The 21673-nt window shown below is 34.3% G+C and overlaps 1 protein-coding gene across 11 annotated transcripts; it reads right to left on the bottom strand.

Moving 5' to 3' along the window:
- Positions 1–353: 353 nt before the first annotated feature.
- On the bottom strand, positions 354–21474 carry LOC111372552 (histone-lysine N-methyltransferase ATXR7). 11 transcript variants are annotated; one of them, XM_022994905.1, is made up of 23 exons: positions 21194–21474; positions 20337–21054; positions 19541–19672; positions 18136–18453; positions 17708–18055; positions 17466–17624; positions 17317–17376; positions 17044–17199; positions 16653–16964; positions 15838–16452; positions 15339–15714; positions 15095–15235; positions 14554–14972; positions 14325–14447; positions 13724–13804; positions 12717–12770; positions 12472–12623; positions 11672–11715; positions 11538–11580; positions 10815–10962; positions 7203–7318; positions 2692–6435; positions 354–586 (listed from the first exon to the last, which is right to left on the bottom strand). In XM_022994905.1, exons 2-18 carry the CDS (start codon positions 20754–20756, stop codon positions 11694–11696), a joined length of 3888 nt encoding a protein of 1295 aa, XP_022850673.1. In that variant the 5' UTR covers positions 20757–21054; positions 21194–21474; the 3' UTR covers positions 354–586; positions 2692–6435; positions 7203–7318; positions 10815–10962; positions 11538–11580; positions 11672–11693. The 11 variants fall into 11 exon arrangements, with proteins under 11 accessions (XP_022850673.1, XP_022850671.1, XP_022850678.1 ...); XM_022994903.1 differs by lacking the exon at positions 354–586 and having other exon boundaries at positions 2501–6435; positions 20337–20887; positions 20977–21054; XM_022994910.1 differs by lacking the exon at positions 354–586 and having other exon boundaries at positions 2501–6435; positions 15838–16443; positions 21194–21473.
- Positions 21475–21673: the final 199 nt, after the last annotated feature.

The following is a 21673-nucleotide window of genomic DNA, read 5'->3' as shown; positions in this document are numbered from 1 at the left end:
ACAAGATGCATCAATATCTACAAGTATATATTTCAACTTGACTAAGACCTATATAACTATCACTCATTTGAATTATTGTAATTTAAGTATATTTTAATTATCTTAATAATCAATAAAATGTGCACAAGTACCTGTCTACTTGCTAACTTCGCTCTCTACATCACTCAGTAGAATTTGTTACTTCATGGAAATTGTTACATCATTTTCATAGCAGAAAATATTGAGCACAAATGTAATAACTTTTAATTATCAATAGTATTGCAAATTCTTTTGTGCTGTTAAAATTTTCAGTGACGGGGAAAGTTGTGAAATTCAATCTCATTCTATAAGAAAAATAATTTGGTAAGCCTATGTAATCTAAACAAACCAAAACATTGAGAGGGCATTCTTATTTTCAAATTACACAAATTTACAGAAACAAAATCTTCACAATGTATACCACAATTACAAACCAAACAAATACATAAAAAAAATATTATAATAATAATAATAATAATAAATAAATAAATAAATAAATAAATAAATAAAATTCTACTAGCTCGTTTCAAAAATATGCAACTCCGACAACTGAAAATATAGATCCAACCTGAAAGAAAAAACTAGTGAATGAATTTTTCTGAAAACAAAATTCATATGCCAAAGTACTTAGTCATCACAAACACTATTTTTACCTAATTGAAAGGAACTATTATGGAAGAACAAAGCGCCATAAAGGGATATGGACAGAAATTTTAAAATTTCTCGAAAAGCATTACATTCTTCCCTACTCTCTGAGAAATTAGGTGTGGCTTTAACAATATATGAAGAGAAATAGAAATGAGAGAGAACTCATGTCTTATTAAAATTCTTTACCAAACCCATTTTTAATCATACATTCTCTTAATAAAATAATTTCACATGTAGATCCAATTACCTCTCTTTACTTTTTAACTACACATTCTTCCCAAAAAAAGGTACTTCGACGCAGGCCAAGAACCCCCAAAAATGACCAAAATTATTATTATTTAAGTGAAGGAACAAATCCAAACCAAATGGATGAACCTGATTCGGTTCCAATGGTTTTGGGAATTTTGCCCCCTCCCACGAGAGATGTCCAGAAAACTTATTCATGTTATTTCTTGTTATAGTTTTTCTTATTATTTTTGGGTAATTAGGATTATAACTCTTATTATAATATTAACTAAAAGAAAAAATTAAGAATTGAAAATAGAGGGTTTTGCTATTTGTACGCACCCCGAAATGCATACACCCGTGTGTCAACCCAGGTTTTGAATTGCCACATATTATAAAGATTCTTTAAAACTCATCTTTTCTCCAAACTTATTTTTAATCACATTCTCTTAATAAAATAATTTCACGTAGATCCAATAACATTTCTCTACTTTTTAATTACGCATTCTTCCAAAAATAAAATAAAATAATAAATAAATAAATAAAAAATACAACTTCGATGCAGGCTGAGTACCCACTAAATGACCAAAACAATTTTATTTTATTTTTATGTTTTTTTGTTTTTGTTTTTTTTGTTTTTTTTTTATGTGAAGGAACAAATCTAAACTTAATGGATCGGTCTGATTCGGTTTTAATGGTTTTGGGAATTTTGCTCCCTCCGATGAGAGATGTCCAGACACCTTATCCATGATATTTCTGGTTATAGGTTTTCTTATTATTTTTGGGCAATTAGGATTATAACCATCATTATTATATTAACAAAAAAGAAAAAAATTAAGAATTAAAAATATGGGGGTTTTGCTATGCATACACACACGGTGTACATGCCCTCACAATGGGGAGCCCACGATTTTCCCCTTCCCATCAATTGTTAGAAGGCTATACACTGGAATGTTAACCCAGGTGTACAAATAACAAAACCCTTGAAAATATTAGGGAGCACATTATCATTCAAAAATGTTTCTTCAATATCTGATATTTTGGGTTGTTATATTGCCACGACTTTTTTGTTGCACCACACCTTTAATTAATTATATTTCACACTTTTTAACAAAAGTAGCATTGCATTTAATTGCTGTGAAAGTTCTTAACTTTTATTCATTTTTGCACTGATGTCCCTACTTTTTTTGGTCATATTTTTATCTTCAATCTTCTATTAATTGTTACCACAACCCAGATGTCAAGCAAAAAATCTTAATAATGGAGTGAAAAGAGTTATTTGTCCATTGTATTTTTAAAGGGATGTTTGATAGACATTTTTATGTAAAAATATATTTTAGAATAGTAAATTGATATGAAATGTGTTGTTGAGAAATAAAGAATGTGTTGTTGAAAAAAAGAAAGAGAAAAATTTATTTTGAAAAAAAATGACTACCAAACGGGACTTTAAGTAAATAGATCACAAACATAAAACTTAGAAAAAATATTTTTCCTCACGCTAACGAAATATTAGAACATAAACAATTATCAAAGACAAGATGTGTTAATAAATTAAAGGTTAAAGATAAGAATGCAATAAAAATCTTCAAGACACAGATGCAAAATAGGGAAAACAAATTTGGAGATATTCATTATAATTAAAATATGGAACACTTAACAAAAATTATAGTGCGAATATAATTAACCTTAAACAATTATCCTATTTACTAAAATGGTGATAAGAAAATGAAAAACCACAAACTTCACACACACACAAAGCAACCTTTAACGACAAAAGAACAAAAACTTATAAATACTAACCTTTCATCGACCAAGCATTTTACCCCCTTGCAGTTGTTCGCTATCATTGGCCAAATCGACATCATCTCCATTGCGGGTAGTGGGCGATTAATTTTGCAGTCAAATAGAGTACAAGACAGGCTTTGTTGTTATAGTGCACATTTAAAAAACAGTTGTATATTATCCAAGAATAAAAAATAAATAAAATAATTAATTAATTAATTAATTAGTTTACGTTAATAAAATTGTGGAACAAAAGAAAATAGTGGTTGCAATATAACCCTTTGGACTTGTGTATATAGTACAGATTTTTTACCATAAGAGAAATATTAGAAAGAAAATCATACCTTTTTTTTTTTTTTCCCTGAGAATTACTTTGAAATATATAATTAATTAGTGAATTAAAATTATGAGAACTACATTAATATAGAGGTAATTGAAAACCTTTAAAAAATGAAATAAGTCTCTTCAATACGTCAATGATCATTTATTTTATCATGACAGAATATTAATGCGGTGTGGCTTAAGAGAATGAATTGGAAGAAGTTCCATGTTAGATCCGTAATTATAAAAGTAAAATAATAGTTGTCTAAACAATATGTAAAATAATAAGTGTCTAAACAATATGTAAGAGAAAATCTAAGCAAATAACTAAATAAAGAGATCACGTGAGAGAGTCGAAGCAAAATAATAATAATAATAATAATGAGTTTGTATGGAGTTCCAAAAAAAAAAAGAAATTTAAGTAAACAAAAAATTTGAAAGAGTGTTCAAAAGATTATTAACGAAATGAAATTCACATTGCAGCATGCTAGGATCGCAGGCACACAATAGCACGCCAATGCACCAACCAAGGCACAAGAATGTACACCAATGTAGGCATATGATGACACCTCAATGCAGCAACGTGGAGACCCTAGTGTTGTTAAATCACTTGATCTAAAAACCACATAAATATCATTTAAATATTATCTTCGATAAATCAAGCCCCTTTCATTTGTAGGCAAGGTTCAATTTTTCCAAACAAAGCATCACACAATCAATTTCATTAAATGGGTGGTGACGAAACTTGACTCAAGACATATATTCTGTTACCATGTTGAACAACTTAATCTAAAAACTCTATAACTAATATTGTATCAAGGCCATAATGTTCAATCGAGCGATAAATCGAACTGTGTAAAACTTAAGCATGCTATCGAATTTCAAGACTGGTTTTCAGACGAGCAAACATCTTACATGAACCTATTAAAGGATAAATCTTACATTGATTAAATATAAAAAACTATAACTAAAAGGCGTTAGCTACTACTGCTCTTAACAATGTTGACGTCTTAATATGAAATTGCATATCAATGCTCCCTAATCAATTAAAGTAGGCACACACTAGCACCTTAATGCAAGCACACGCGACATCACAATGTAGGCACAAGTTAGCACCTCAATGCAACAACATAGGCAAGGGAATTCATCCAAGTGCAACAATGCAAGTTCGCCAATGGACTCGGTGCAACTAAAATGCAGGTATGGCACAAGAATGCACCTCGACATATCAACAAAGGCACACAAATGCACCTCGATGCAGGTAGACAACCAAATGAGGCAATATAGGCACACATCGGAAGCCCGAGGCGAAAAAGCAAGCACACGTCGACAACCCAATGTAGCAACGAGTGTGGACGTTGGCACCCCAATGCAGCAACATAGGCTCGCAAAAGCAACAAAAAGCAGCAAAGTAGGCACATGAATGCAACTACTCGGTATTGGAAGAGGACAACACTGATCAACTCCTATAGGCTTAATCTATTGGAAGCTATCATCCTAAGCTTAATCTAAGGTTATGACAAGTCATCCTTAAAATGGTCAACGTAGATTTGACAAGTCAAAGAAGCCATGATATTGGAGATTCCAAAATACTAACACATGATAACCAGGTAATTAGTAATTGTGATTTAAAGTGGAAAAATTGTTTAGTAATTGTACTTTCAAAGTTGTTTCCTAACATCAATTTCATTGTAAAGCAACATAAATTTCTCTTCTTAATTTCGAGAAGAGGTACGACTTCACATTCATCAAATGTGTTAAATTTGCCCTGAACCTCTACCTTTAGCCATGGAAACGTTACCAATAATCTGAAATTGGACCTAAATGGGATTCAGTAATCTCGTTTTTTGGTCATTGTCAACTGAATTGAATTCCAACACAAGTTTGTGAGTCTAAATGCAATCTCTAATAAGTTATCAATTCGAATCTAACACGGTTTTCTTTTTGAAATATTAGAATTTTCAAAAGTTAATTATAGGTTAAATGGAAAATCTCAAAACATCTAAGCATATGATGTGTACATTTCTACAAGCATACAGAGATTTTAAGTCTGAATATACTTTTGGATCAAAGAGATGAGAATTATCTTGTGTAATTGCATAAGATTAACATCACTAATTAAAGCATTATAACCAACATTTTTTTATTAAATGACCAAAGTTCTGGGGATCAGAATAAGTTGTTTGATTCCTATCATTTTATTGTGACATATACGAACGTAAATTTATCAAGAAAAAAAACAAGAGCCCATAAATACTAGGAACTAAAATAAAAAAAAATAAAAAAATTCTTCCAACGTGTTGTATTTAAAGTACGAAATCTTACTTCGTTATTCTTTTATTTTTATTTATCTATTTATTTATTGTTTATTTGTGTTTACACTCCCCCATATTTTCACGTGTCCTCATAGTTGCATGATCAAAGGACAAGCAGAGAGAAAATCCTAAAACCCACTAAATTACCTGCTTCTCTCGTCTATGATACCTATAACAACTTTCCTAGTCTAAAGTAAAATGGTTCAAAGGCAGCTGTTACAAAAATTCATAGTTACATTAAAGCAGCAATCTAAAAAATTAAACAGTAAAAATTAAGTATTTCCAAAGTGCTGGATTCGAACCGGCAGCGAAATTTGAGGATTCGTGTCCTAGTTTCGGCTCAACCCTTTCCACTCTTCCATTTGAGCTAAGGATGGTCCAAAATAATCTCATCTTTTACTTGTAATTATGCTCGACAACTTTTCAATGCTCATGGCTTTCGTCATGGCCAATGGCCAAAAATTTTGGGATTATTCCAATTTGTAAGATTTACGTCATTTCTTGTGATGCATTTTCAGTTCTAAAATCTGCATATTTTAAATAACCCGATGTGCCAGCTCTACTAATATCTCCACCCACAGTAAAAATTTGGTCGTGTTAATCCACTAAAAAAATTTCTTTACTATTGAGAAGAAACGGCGTTTTTGCGAGCTGGTGCATTGAGGTGCCATAACAGAGTAAAATCAAATGGGTTGCCGTCTCAGTAAGAAAGAGGGACGAGATTACTTAAAACCTCAACGTACGCTCGATTCATTTGACAAGTGCCAATAGTTACTTGGCCAATCCAGTGCTTCCAACCTAAATGTAGGCTCGATTCCATTGGCGAATACCACCGACAATAACTTGAGCAATCCAAGTTAGTTTCTTAACACCTGTTCGGGTGAGGTTTCCGTTCTTGTGATAAGCTTCTTTGAATTTACCCTCGATGAAATTTTTTAAAAATTTCGATGGATATTCGGAACAAGCTTAAAAATTTTAGCTGGGTTTACTGTGAGGAAGATGATGGGTGTACCTGGGGCAAGGCGGTGGCATATAAAGTAGTAGAAGACACATACCAGAACGCCTCGAAAAACATCCACTTAGCATTTTGCATATCTACACACTAGTTTGCTTCTTCCTCCGCAATCTGAAGTGAAAGAAAAAAGAAATAGTTGGAATTTGCATCTTTTAAATTAAATACTCAAAGACCACAACACTACGTGAGATAACAAAAATTTATGGCTCCATCCCTTTTTTCAATTAATAATAAGACTGCAAGCAAGAAATGATCCATATAATATATACATGTGCCAATGTATCTTCATATTCAATTAAGTAAAATCGGCAACTATAGTCAAAAACCATGTAAAGTAAGTATTTGCAGTGAAACCAGCGTCAGATCCAAAACACTGGATGACAAGGGGATTGCCCAAAATCATGCAAACCGTTCAACAAAAGTTCATGGCACAGAAAATGCCAAGCCGCTTTTCGCTTTTGTATGCTCACATTTGCATGATAATTGGTAGGTGTAAATCCACAGTTTCGACACCTGGGGTTATGAACCCAACAACTACATCATCGAGTGTGTGAAATAAAAGAGATCAATGCCACATCAAAACATACGTACGCATACACGTGCATATGATGTCACAATAAGCAAAAAAAAGGACCCCACAACATTGATTTCTAACTTATAATTTCAAGTATATATTGTTGATTGTCACATTAATCTTTTACATACTCGTACTATACAAAATTGGAGTACTGTCCACCAGAATGATAACAAAGCACGTTGTATAATTTATCTAATATTTGAAATTCAACTGTATTTTGTACATAAGATTGAATTCTGAAAATCGTCCCAAAAGCAAAGATGAAAACAGCCGATTTCAGTTCTTAAGAGGAGAAACTCATCTGCGACTTAGATATATCTACAAAAATATGCCCATGGGGCTGGATCAATATTCGACATCCTCGATTAGTGACATGGGACAAAATACTCAATAGTGGAAATTTCAAATCATGTCACCCTGCATGGGAAAAAATACCATTGGATCAATATTTTCAAGTGTTGATACAGGACAAAACCATTTAATAAAAACCTCACGATATGTCATCCTACACAAGTTTATGTAAGGCGTGACAAGGTCAACTTTTAAGATTTATGAGCCTAGGCATGACGAGGCAAACCTTAGACATAATAAGGCGTTTTCCTATTTTTAATATTATTTTAAGTAGCCTAACCATTAAATAAATACAATAATGCACGCCTTGAAGGTTAAAATATACACAAGTCTATCACTCTAGTGCATGCAATTAAAATAAGTTAGCTAAAATAAAATCTCATAATTACAAATACTACAATTACTTAATAATTCCCCAACTATGAGACAATTTAAATAGATAGTTTTAACTCTCTGTCGGACTCCAATTCAATCTCTTCATCATCTAATCTACTTTTTAACTTTCCTTTTATTTAATTGGTTTACTTAACCTTAAAATAAAAAATAAGCGCGCCTTTTGGAACCTACTCATTAGACGGTCATAATAAGGTTGGCAGCCCTTTCCCACTAAATCCCCATATGAGGGGCTTTTTCCTTGCGCCTATGACGCCCCTTTCTCATCACCTATAAAGATAATATGAGCAGGATCAAGAACCGGTGCCAAATATCAACCACCATCTCGTCATGCTAATACCTAAAGCATTTTAGGTCAAAATTATATTCAATTCCTAATCTTTAAATTAACAAAATGAAGAAAAGAAAATTAAGTTAGAAAAAGGAAGGAAAAAAATTTGTTGATTCTCACGTCTAAACACCAAAGATTAATATGACTTCGTCAAACAATTGTTATTGAAGCGTAGCTAAATTACGTAAGACAGTTTCATCTCTCTGACATTCTCAAGCCCCTTCCACATTATTTTTGTGTTCTCAGTGCTCAAGCTACAGCCAACGTTTAGAAATAAACTTGCATAGCGGCAGGCAAATTCTTAGCATGTTTACATTAGAAGTAACATGATCAATATACCTTGATCTTAGGTTGGTAAATTGAGAAGGCATATTTAAATTTTGTGTAGCTCAAATCTCAATACAAACACACAGGAACATAGATTAGTCTTTTCAATTGAACCATAACTTCAGGTCTTCTTTTCCCTTTCCCTTTCCCTTTCCCAATTGTGGATTTTGTGATTTAATAAAGCCAATTGGAACCTAAGTAAAGGTATAATCTATGCTGATTGGACTATCCAATTTAGAAGTGCTAGTGTTGGACATACACGAGAAGAGGTATGCGATCCTTTATATCATTTTTGTTATTTTGGGATTATATTCAAAATGATTTCTAATTTGCATTTCGCATTTATAGACTTCAAATGAAGGAGCAGAATATGCAATTCAATTGTTATATATTCATAGTTAAATATATATTATATATCCTTGAAAGTTGCGTCTAAAATTTACAGGGGCGTTCTCAACTAAAATTTTAATGAATTTTAAATGATTATAAATTCTAATGAATTTTGTGGATTTGAATAGATTTTTACAAATTTAATAAGAATCTCATTAAATGTGATGAAATTTCAAAAAATTTACTTATATGTATTTTTAAGCTTAAAATCCATCCAAATCTTTTAAAATCCCTCTATTCATGAAATCTTTATAAATCCATTAATTATTAAGGATACCTAAATTTTAAAGAATTTCATTAAAATCTCAATTGGGAAGACCTAACTTTTAATGGATTTCCTTAAAATCCAATAAAATCTCAATTGAGGATACCTAAATTTAGAATGACTTTTAAAATCCATCACAATCTCAATTGAGGACACCCCCCTAAATTAATTTACAAAGTAACTTTAAGACATCCATGTATCCATGTCTAAATCTTAGATCATTTTTGGCTATATTCCGAAGCCAAGAATTTAGATGGGAAGAAAAGGATCTAGACTTCTAGATATGTACCTGTATCGAACACTTACATCCAAGTTGGTAAGGTATATATTTTTATTATAATGAGAATCGAGTTGAACGACTCAGCCCTACTTCTCTAAATTCTTAAGCTCATTTTAATTGGATGGTTAAGTGAAATTCAAGAAATGAAACTAATACTGCCTTCTTTCATAGCTTTTTCTATCCGACAAGGAATTTTGCCAAGGCAATATAATTCTTGCACAAAGGCCATCTATCCAACTTGGGATAATCAGGAGACGTGCTATGACTTCCACCACCATCAAGGTAGACACTCTTCATGTTCCTGAATTTTTTGTGTGGAATAAATTGTTAATCCCTTCATCTACAAAGAAATCTTTCTTCCAATTCTTGTCTGGTAATTGGCACGATATTTAAATCTTGAGTAGCTCAATAAAGGCCAAAATCTTGATCATGAGTTTCAACCCAGAAACTTCAGCTTCGAGTTCAACCCAAAAAAAATTAATAATAAATAAATAAAAACATATCTCGTCTTTCCAACTGATCAATATGATAACTTCAGACTTTCTTAGGGTCAAGTTGATTAAGCCAAACTGGGGTTACGATATAATATTCTTTATTATTATTCCTTGTGAAACCACATAAATGACCTAATTCTTTCTTGGTATATTCTAAAGCTCATTTCAATGGGAACTAATCTGGTCCATATAAACCTGATCCTAGTTCGGTATATTGAGAGGATATTTCAATTTTGTGTATCTTAATTCATAAGACAAAATCTGGATCAAGCGTTGGACCTAATCCTAGTTCGGTATATTGAGAGGATATTTCAATTTTGTGTAGCTTAATTCATAAGACAAAATCTGGATCAAGCGTATATCACAGGATCATTTGTTTAAAAAAATCATGTTCTTGTCCTTTCAATTGATCAATAAGACAACTAGAGACTTTCTTTTCCTTGCCCAAGTGCAGATTTTATGATTTGAGCAAGCCATCCTAGGGTTAAGTAAGATAAAATATTCATCATTACGACTCCACGTGAATCCAGATGAATAACCTGATCCTAATTTGATAAATTAATAAGCGAGAGTCGATGAGAACTAATATGATCAGTATAAGCTGATCCTACTTTGATAATTTAATAAGCGAGTTTCAATGAGAACTAATATGATCAGCGTAACGTGATTCTACTTTGGTGGAATGAAAGGATATATAAATTTTGTGCAGCTTAAATCATAAATCTGAATCAAGTATACCCCATAGCTGTGTTGGTTTCAACAATATTATATTTTCTTGTCTCCTAAATTAACAAATAAGATAATTTACAGGCTTTCATTTCCTTCTCCAAGAGTGGATTTTATTATTTGATTAAGCCCAACTAGGGTTACCCAAGATTTAATAGTTTTTAATTGTAATTCTTACTATCACAATTTATCGAGCAAAAATATTTCATTTCACCTTAAGAATTTCATCTAATGCACAAGTTATAACAAAAATGGGACAAGGCCATTTTAAAAAGTCCGAGTCAATTAAATAAACAATTGCTGTTAATTAAATGTGCATGCATAGTAGAAATTTTAATAATTTAGGTAAGACTAACAGGGCATTTGCTGCTTCAACTGAGTGATGAAAAATAAAAGTGATAACTGTCAGCGGAAATTTGCTGCAAGTCGAAAAACCTTGAGACAACTTTCAGCCACAGAACTTGGAACCTCGGAGTTCCAAAATTGTAATGCTTCGATGTCAACCTACAGGAAACAGAGAACATTATTTCACGCAAAACCTATGGGTTGGAAGAGGGGAAGTTTTTATCGAATCACCAAGCAGTAATGATAAAAAGATTCCATGATTGGACAGGAGAAAACTCTAAACATAATAAAAGAACGGAACAGCAAAAGCAGAAGTAGGGAGGAAAAAAAATCAGGAAAAAAAATAGAACAGAAAAAAAAAAAATACAACAGCATTAACACTATATTTCAATCAGGAAAAAAAATTCAGCTCATATTAGTATATTTCAACAGCATTAACACTATATTCTAACTTCGAAATGAACATCACATAAATTTATGTCCAGTACTATCATTGCAATAATACAATGAATTTCAGTCACAATTTAATTTAGAAATGGGTATTCTGTAGAAAACTCGTATCAATTTTTGATTTCAGCATTACAAGATTGGGTGTGGGAGGAGGTGCTGGGACGATAATGGCTGGCGCTGGAATCCACCTTTGGTTCAATATTACTTCCTAATCTTTTGCATTACTAGAGCATTAATCTAGGGAAAATTGACGAGGAAACAATGAAAATGTAGTGAGGAAGTACCTGGGAAAAGAGCTTCTTTTCAGTGGCACCTCTAGTTGGAAATCTGCAGTTACAAGAAACTTATGGATACAAGGAAATAGATGAAAACAAAAAGGTTTGCCATCGATCGGAAAAGGTAGATCCATAGAACTTACCAGAAGACAATCATTTGGCTTCTCAGTTCAATGACCCACGACACCTAAAAGAGAAAGTTGGTAAGGAGTCAGTTTATTTCGTTCTTCCAGAGGGGAGGGATTGAGACGGGTGGGGAGGGGGGTTTTAAGGAGTTGGCAATATAATGGACGAAAACTTCTCACTAGAGAGCATAATCTTGAAGTATATATCCACACTGACATGCAGATCTAGGACAGCGTTTCAGTGGATGAAAAAATTATACCATGCTTCTTTTGTTTTCAGTTCATCTCAACAATAAATTTGTGGCACCTTATACTCTGTATTTAGAGCGAATTTCATTGCCCTATCATTTTTGTATTTAACAAGGATTTCTAACAAAAAGATAATCTTGGTAACAAAACAAAAAGGAAAATCTTTTTCTTGTCTGAATAGAACTATGTCGTTTGGCGAGGGCAAACATATCATTTCACACATTCCTGCACTTCTAACATGAAGCAACTAAAGAAGACAACCCATGGTTTCAAAAACCTCAAAATAGAACCGCCTTAACTTTATTGGAAACCACAGGTTAAGTCTGGGAGATCACGCTTTTCTCCTAAATATGCTTCAATGCGTTTTTTTCCTAAAGCAATTGTTAGAAAATGGAAGATAATACAAAAACGAAGGTCAAGGAGTGAAAAGTTCACATAATGCCAAAGTTCCAGCAAAACTTTTATATTATCTTTGGTGCCAAATTCATCAAGAATTATTTCATTATGTGGAAGATAGGGCTACTCAAAATGCTATCTAACACTAAAGCAATAACTACAATTCATAGTACCTCTTAGAACCACAGTTGCAAGGTATCTTTTTCTCCTCCAATGGAAACTTGTAATTGTAAGTGATTTCTTCACCAGCAGCTATATGCCGCTTCGCATATATGAAAATTTTTTTCTGACCATCGACAGTTATGACCTTGGTATAGCAATTGGGCTGCATTGAAATTAACATCATAATCTCATTTGAAAATGACAAGCCATGCAGAAATTGCTCCGTGCCACATAGTCGTAATGTAGCTGTGATTACCTCACAAGAATGGTTTATGAATCTAGCAATCCCTCCACGCTTTGTGGCATCAACCTGCAGCAAATACATTACATTATTTCTCATTTTCTCTTTTTCAATTATATTCGTTTACTCCTAGCAGATACCGTTGTCAAATCATCTGACACTTTTTATACATCTCAAAACTCAAAATTAGAACAAAAAAACGAGCAGAGTATCAATCTAGATTAAAAGGAAATTTAGCCAACTCTAACAAAAGGTTAAAATAGAGAACGGAGGAGAATTTGAAATTTAAAAATTTTAAGTTTCATGAACCTAAGATGAATTAAAATAAAATCATTTTAGTCATAGACTCATGGAAATGATGATGATAATACTGGACTAATAGTCGAGGATCATGTGATCCTGAAGAGTCACCTTTTTAGGTATTTAGGATCAATGGTTTAATGAGTAACTTGAATTAAGTATGAGCAATTGGGATAGGAAAAAAGTGCTAAAGGGTTTGGGCAATCAGAGAAAACCCCAAGAGTTAAAGAACAAGTTCTAGAGAACAGTTATTAGGCTACTTGTACTTTAGAGTAATAAGTGTACATTCGTAACAAAATGTCCATAAGATAAACTTGCCGGAAATGAAGAAGTCAAGATCCAGCTGTATAAAATGTATAAAGTAAGAACATGTAAGATAATAAGTGGCGGAACCAATATAAAATAATAATAAAAAGAACTACTACTTAAGTGATTGGAGCATATCTTGGTTAGATCCAAAAATGTCCACTCATAGAAGTTGTTCAGCTCCATTAGAAACATGTTAGAAAACAGAACCAACAGTATTACAATTAGCATCGCTTTATGGGAATACAAAAGATTTGATCTCATTAGAGGTTGGAATTCTGCTGATGATATCATTCAAGTTCTGCTTACAAGAATCTCCCTCAAATAAGACCTACAACTAAATCCATTAACAACTTAAATTCCATTCACAAGTAATCCAAACACTGGAAAAAAAATCTTTTGTTGGGTTTACTTACCACATAACCATCATCCAGTCTAAAAAGATAACTGCTCCCAATTCCCATCTTTTCATACTGACGCTCGCGGATATCAGATATCTATAGATCGAAAAAATTACCAGAAATAAGTTCCGATACAAAACAATAGAATGGATCATAACGTACCAATCTCCAACAGAATTATGTTATTGGAATATTGAAAATTGCTTTCTAATGCATCCAAATGAGATGTATTTACAAGGTTCTTCAACATTTATAACACCTAGGTACCCCTCTGACGTGGGTAATAACTTTTGACCTAGGTGGGAATCCGAGTTTCAGAAATTTCCATGTCAAGTGACAGAAACAAAACATAGAATAATGTTTATCAGGAGAAATAATAATGTGCTTTTTCGAGTATGTAATAAGCAACACCCAAAAGAAGAAAAATAAAAGAGAAGCTAGATGAAGAAAAAGTGAAAAAACAGAGAATCGGTGAGAGAGAGAGTATAAAAGCACTAGACAAGGATATAGCTTTAGTCTAAGAGACTGAAACAGCATACTCATATAACTATGAGGGAAAACCTCTTTACTTATTCCAAAATGAAAGTTAGTAAGAAAAAAGAAACGGTGTGCTTACGCGAGGACGAACAAGTTCTCCAACATATTCAATGACAAAGTCCTCTGCTTCAATTGGCTCCAGTGCTACAATCCCCCAGTCATGTATCTTGCTCCTTTGAAAGCGCAAACGCTTTTTTCTTGCCTGTTAATAGACTTTGCCAAATTACAAATCACAAAAAGCAGAAAAAAATAAATAAATAAATAAATAATAATAATAAAGAGCATGAGGATCACATCCTTTCTGTTACCTTTAACTGGGTCGCTTTCAAAAGATCAGCACCCTCAGCAGCAGCAAGAAGATTGCGTAGCTTGACCCTATTTGTTCTAGCAGAGAGTCCCTTAACATTTGACAGCTGAAGACCATTACCATCTAAGCTGATATGTTGAGAGCGAAAATATATGCTCCTTATGCGCGCCCTTTCAGCAGGACTTGCATTAAGAGACCATTTATGCCATTCCCAACCATCAATAGATGAACGAGCACAACCATCGGATTGGGGACAGGGTCTCATTGGCCTAGGTTTACTTCTTTTGATCTTTTGTACAACAATTTTTTTACATGCTGTTTGCTTGGTGGAGCTATTAGCTAGTTTCTGAACTTTTTTAGATCTAGCTGGTGGTGCATCATCAATGGGTTCCTTCCTTTTAAGTTTTGTAACCTTAGTCGCTGCATGAAAGAATATAACAGATGACAGACAAAACTTACGTAACGTATTTGAACTAGAACAGGGATAAAAAAAATTGGCAAATGATTATTGAACAGGAGAAAAACAAAAACATAACTCTCACATTTTGATGCTTTTTTGGTGCAATTTGTAGCCTGAATTTCCAGTATGTCCGATCCCCGGCTCTTCTCATTGGTGATCCTCTCACTATTAGTTTGGTCCACAGGGGAAAAGGAAGTTTTCTGTGTCCTACAACTTGATTTGTCTTCAAAACAAATCAATATCTTAGTAATGCGTGATATTATCATTTTCAAATGTCTGAAAATAACTTGCGGACTACAGAACTATTATTTGGAAGAATGAAGCACCTTTAACATCAGCGACTTTTTGTGACTTTCTATTGGGAATATGGAGGGACGGTGAACTTGACCCAAGCAAATCAGCATCAACGAAAGACTTTCTACTCTGATTTTCTGTCCGCGTCTTCTCTGGATGATTCAGAAGCGTATTTTTAACTTTTTTGCTCCCAGAAACATTTTTGAGACTATTACCTTTGTTTGATTTTTCAATAGATTCTTTTTGGGAAACAATGTTTCCTGCAATGAGAGACTCAAAAAAGGACCCGGACTTTTTCTCACCGAACTTTCTCTTGCGGTAACAAATATAACTTCCGTTTAGTAGAGATGACTTGGAGGATCTCTCCTTATTATCAGGTTTCTCTTTGCTTATTCTATTTGCTGCACCCTGATAAATCAAGTAAAGAAGGAAGCAAAAATTTTAACTAAATTCATTTTACTATAGAGTAGTTAATATAATCACCATAAACAGGAATTTGTAACCAATATAAACATAACAGTGAAAAACTACCTTATCACGGCATGATTCATGTCTCCTTGAAGAACACCATATTTTTAGTGCTTTCTCAATGGCATCATCAACCAACAACAACTTCAATTTACTCAGCAAACTGTCGTGGATTCTCTGCTGGCTCATCATCAATGCAACTTGGAAATTGACATTGGAGGTACACTCATCCAATTTAACCAACTGTAATTGACAATTTTGCGATGCAACACAATGTTCCATATTTTTCTCTAGCTGAGGTGGGCGCAATTGATCAAGAACTTCCATATTACATGTATCGCTTAAATGGACGGGCAATTTCTGAAATACACCCTTGGAGAAATGTGATGGAACATAATGTTCCAAACTTTTCTCAGGTTGAGGAGGGCACAGTTCATCCAATTCAAAAGTATTTGCATGGTCTGAATGGACTGGCAATTTCTGAAATGCACACTTAGAGAAAGGTGTAGTAGAAACATCAAGATTGTTAATGGTATTCCCACTAGACGGTACTGTTAAGTGCGATGAAATCTGGAGATCATCTGATGATAATGATTTTGAACCATCAACAGCTCCTGAAGAATCATGGCCACTTGTATGATTGTAATGAAGGTAGGAGTCTGCGGAAACCTGCAAAGACTAATAATATTTTTTCAATCAAAAATCAAACAGTAGATATGGTTATAATACTGAATCTCACTCATAAATTCCCTAAAGAATCAGGACAGAACTGGTGGCCCAAATATCTTAATTCCAAGGGATCTTTCCTTTTTTTTTTCTTCTCTTTCTTTTTCTTTGTGGGGTGGGGCTTATGTTGAAGAGTAGCTTGTGGCTAATACCTCATCCTTGAAAGTATCATTTGAAATATGGACAACTTTCCTCACTTCCTCATCCACAAGGTTTTCAAGATACTGTACTAATGATCCTTTTGCTGATGAATGCAGATCATTCAATACACTTTCCAAGATGTATTCCCTGACGCCATAAAGATTGCTGGCATTTAAAAATTTTGTCTTATACGACTTCTTTTCATTATAAGACGACCAAGAAACCAAGTGTGACTGCGACACTACATCCATTGCCATAGTTCTAGGTTCAAATCCGGGCGGACAATCTACCGGAGATATCAAAGAATCTTGTTCGTGTGGTAGCTGTAAAACAATAAGAATCGAACTTTAGACAGAATCAAATACAAATAAAACAGACATATCACAAACATCAATAACCTACATCAGAAAGTAGCTCTTCGATCTGATCAGAGCCCCTGTCATGTGGACTGCCTTGTTCAAGCTGTGACCGAGATTGGACATCCAGTGCTTTAATTGCTGGTCCAAATCCAGGCGGACAATCTACCATAGAGCAGGAAGAATCTTGCCCATGCAGCAACTGTGACGATGTCAGAATTTGAACTTTAGACATAAAATAATACAAATAATTCAATCGAACATATTATAAACATCAATAACCAACATCCAATGATTGTCCATCCAGTTCCATACTTACTGGTCCAAATCCGGGTGGACAATCTTCCAAAGAGCACAAAGAATCTTGTTCATGTAGTAGCTGTGCAGCCATTAAAATTGAACTTTAGAATTAGGCAGAAATATATACAAATAATTCAACGGAAAATATCATAAACGTAAATAGCCTACATCACCACCAGGTAGCCCTGCAATATGCTCAAAGCACTTTTTATGTGGACTGCCTGGTTCAAACTTTGACTGCGATTGTACATCCAGTGCCATACTTACCGGTCCAAATCCGGGCGGACAATCTTCCAAAGGGCACAAAGAATCTTGTTTGTGTAGTAGCTGTGTAGCCATTAAAAATAGAACTTCAAACAGAGATACATACAATAATTCAACAGAGCATATCATAAACATCAATAACTTACATCATCAGCAGGTATCCTGTCAGTCTGCTCAGAGAACCTTTTATGTGGATTGCCTGGTTCAACAACTAAAACAGGAGAGGACCAGCGTTTGGCTCTTCTCCAAGTGGAAACATAGTCTGCCACAGTATCATAGCAGACAGCATTCCACATGAGTTGCAAACATGAATCATAAAATGTCCTGCAAATAATCATATATGTGCTGCAAAAGTTCTCGTAGTTTCCAATGGATTTCATGCTTGAAGGAGGTCTAATTGGTGCTTCACCAATAGAACATATCTTTTCAACGGTGCTACACACTTCTACGTCATCGACAGCAACATAATCTTTACTCTCAAGATACTTTTCAAACTGTCACATAAAACAGTGCAAAAAAATTTTGTTAGCTATACTGAAGCTGATCATTTTCCTTTTAACATTTAAACACATACCATTTTGCCATCCGAAGAGCAGATTTTGACAGATTGATGGACCGGTTCAACCTTATAATTCTTCTGAAATTTCTTCTTGTCGAGACATTCTGAAATTATGCAGCTAACAATCTCATCTAGCACAGTCCTACGGGCAGTTTTCATGACACCAGAGTGAAGCTGGGAGCAAAATTCTTCAGAAATCTCAGACACTAAGTTGGGCAGTGAGACAGTATCCTGGCCTTCAGCATCTAACACAGTTCCAAGTCCAGGTGTTCTCCAAGTATTTAGCAATGCTTGCAAGCGTAAGGGTTTGAACTTATTATTAGTATGATATATCTGCATGAATTCATCATGATGGCAGCATAAGCAATCATATGGCTCGAAAAGTGCTTTTATGGAGTTTTTACCGAAGTCAAAAAGGAAAGCAGACTAAATAGATACAACAGTAAAAATCACAAATAACCGAACATGAAAATAAATAATATGATTCATACCAATCATAAGCATAAAGATGCACAGAAGCTAGAAGAATCCAAGTGATCAAATGTCAAAGTCGAGAATACATCTATTTATGGCAAAGAATAACATTACTTCGTCAAAGTCAGACAGACAAAAGATTTGATGGTGCTCACAGTTTGTTTACAAGTCAAGCAACAATTGGAAAGACCAGCAGCAGTCAAACTTGTCTTGAGATTATAGGAAAATTTGACCTGGTTATAATATTGGCAGAGAAAGTAGGCAATTTATTTTTGTCTTTTTCAATACAAGTACATAAATATTGATAAAGCATATGAATGATGTGTCCATGTACTCAGGACAAATAATAAATTCATCCGATTACCGAATCCTCATCCAATCATTATTTCAACCAAGGAATAGAACTAATTACAATAAGTATAATAACTCCACAAATATATACAAAAAAAGTGTGCAGGAAAGATGACTTTAATGTCCCTCATGACCTCCTCCTTTTCAAAAGCCTTGAGATTTTTATTATTCTACATAATACAAAAGATGACCTAATATCCACAAGTATCTATTTTCTCATATTGAACCGTGGTCAGTGTAATATAATACAGAAATTACTCCTTCGAATAGTTCATCAGGCCAAAAAATGCCACAAATCCAACTTATTCCAAGCTTATCAACCGTAAACATAACTGCAAAAACTGTATAGCATCAAAACAGATTCCGAATAATACAGGAAGCATGAATATCGATTTAGTAACTTCTCAATATAGACATATAAAACACGTCCCGCAGTTGAAAGAAAATTATCTTCCAAAAATAGAGCAAATTCATTCTAATATGCTATAGAGCAGAGAATTTCAATGGCACGTCACAACAGGAAGCACATAAATCACACATGATCGTTCATTTCTTTTGTGAATTATTCCAAAATTGAGCTTGCCAGATAGATTACCATTTGTGAATTGCACAGATATCCATGGTGACACCATGAGTAAAGTTCATTAATAGAATGCGGTCCATGTTTACTCCCCTTTTCATCCTCAAACAACCAACAAGATTCATCTCCTGGCTGTAATTCAAGGAGCTTAAAATAAAAATAAAAAATAAAAAAAGAATTAGAAGATAGTAAAATTTTTTAGCAGATATTCTTTTCATGGTACAGTCAATTAGTAATATTCGGGGGGGGGGGGGGGGGGGGGGGCGGGGGGGGGTGAGTTGGGGGGGGGGGGGGGGGGGGGGGGTGGAGCCCATATTATGGGATCAAGAGACCTCACTTACTTTTAAAACATAAATGCTACTAATTTTGATTTACCCAGATACAGTTTTTATAAAAATAATAACTCACATGACTTTGACAAAATTCTAAGAGTAGAGTCAAAATTCAGTAACTCACCCAACAGATACCTATACAGTGACTCCAACCGACAATATGTTGGTCACAAAGTTACTTTATAATGTGGCTCAGTAATTAATACTGAGAAACATATTACGACATGCTGACAAATAAGCTTGATAAGTCTTGCTTCGTGGTGTTAAAAATTCTTTTTTTTTTCTTGTTCATTTACTTTTGAAAGGTGTTCTTTCTTCATTATACTAGAGAAACCGATCATATCAGCACTATGTGTAATACCAAGCAATAAAGGTGCACTTCTTTCAACAGATACAATCATTGAGGTAGAGGCATGGCCACCTACCCCAAATTTATGGGTTCTCCAATGGTATAATCCTCAGGGTGCAAGCCACATTACCTGTGGCAAGTTTGGAATAACGCCAGTATTCTCTGATATTGGCATCAGCTGATTGGGGCTATGGTTATCATTCGTGGTGTCTTTTATGCTAGGGATAGCCACACTGAGATGAACAAAGCCTGTCGGAACATGGTCGGGAAACTGAATGAAGAACTTGAGCGGCACAGGATTAACAAAATTTCCATTCACAATGGGATAAACGGGGAGCTCCTCCGGCAAGAAGCCACTAGACAAACCTTCGCATAACTGCTGTGGAATATAAGGGCCACACATCCTACCATCTTGATTTATATACATCCATCCAGTCACATGCCCAGGTGTTCCATGCCCATGGCCCGTATCATTGTACGAGGTCCCACTTATGCTGCAAGTTTGGGAAATCTTCCCACTGTCCCTATTCAACTGGCAGTTCATCTCCATCGCAGAAGGTGACCCAACTTGAACATCTTAGTTACAGAAAGATAAAAGAAGCTAACAGAGGCGGAGCCACCTGGGGTTTGCCCTAACTTGATTTCGGTCCCGGATATTTCACCGTTAAGGGGCGGCCGACTCTAAAGGTGAGGAGAATACCATAAACAACCCCAACAAAAATACAAGAGAGATATTGTTGAGAAAATTGCTGTTGTGTAAGGAATAATACCGTCAGGAAACAACAATTTCAGAAAAAATAAATTCCAAGGAGCTGGAAGAAAAGAAGGATCGGCCCCCTCCCGTGCAACTGACAATAGTAACTCAGCAGGATTAGATCAAGGTTGTGTTGTAATTAAATCATTCACTACCATCAAATCAAGTGCGAAATCATAAAGTCTAATAGATTTAAAGCATGTTTATAAATAAATAAATAAATCTGATATAACCTTCCAAATTTGGTTTGTTGATGAAGATTATGACCTTCCTCGTACAAATCACTGCAACACAAGATCAAATCAAATCGGTGCCAAGGCGGTGATGGACACGTCTCCGTACTCCTCTCCTTCACAGTAATTTGTTGTCAACTTGTAGTGCAACCCTAAGCCAGTTGCCCCCTTCTATAGCTTTATGCAATTGTTGATGACGCCGAAAAGATTTTGCTTTCAATTGGGTTATAAACACCTTATTTTGGGCTTGTATCGGGCTTTAGTCAATTCTGTAATGTGATAATTGGATCAAGATGGTAGTTGGCTAAGTCTTTATGTAGCTCTCTTATTGAATCATCGATTATGTTGCTGGAATTTTTAATGGAAAAAGTAATAATCTCTCGAAATTCTTTAACTAGCGTGATTTTATGAATATTCTATAATCTTGTGTTAATGTCCGAAGGCGACGTATTGTTGCGATGGTTATCTGTGTTCGATGTG

The sequence above is a fragment of the Olea europaea genome, unplaced genomic scaffold (assembly GCF_002742605.1).
Source record: "Olea europaea var. sylvestris unplaced genomic scaffold, O_europaea_v1 scaffold101, whole genome shotgun sequence".
In the NCBI taxonomy this organism is placed as follows: domain Eukaryota; kingdom Viridiplantae; phylum Streptophyta; class Magnoliopsida; order Lamiales; family Oleaceae; genus Olea; species Olea europaea.
Note: the sequence above shows the minus strand (reverse complement) of the source record. Positions and strands in the feature narration are given on the sequence as shown.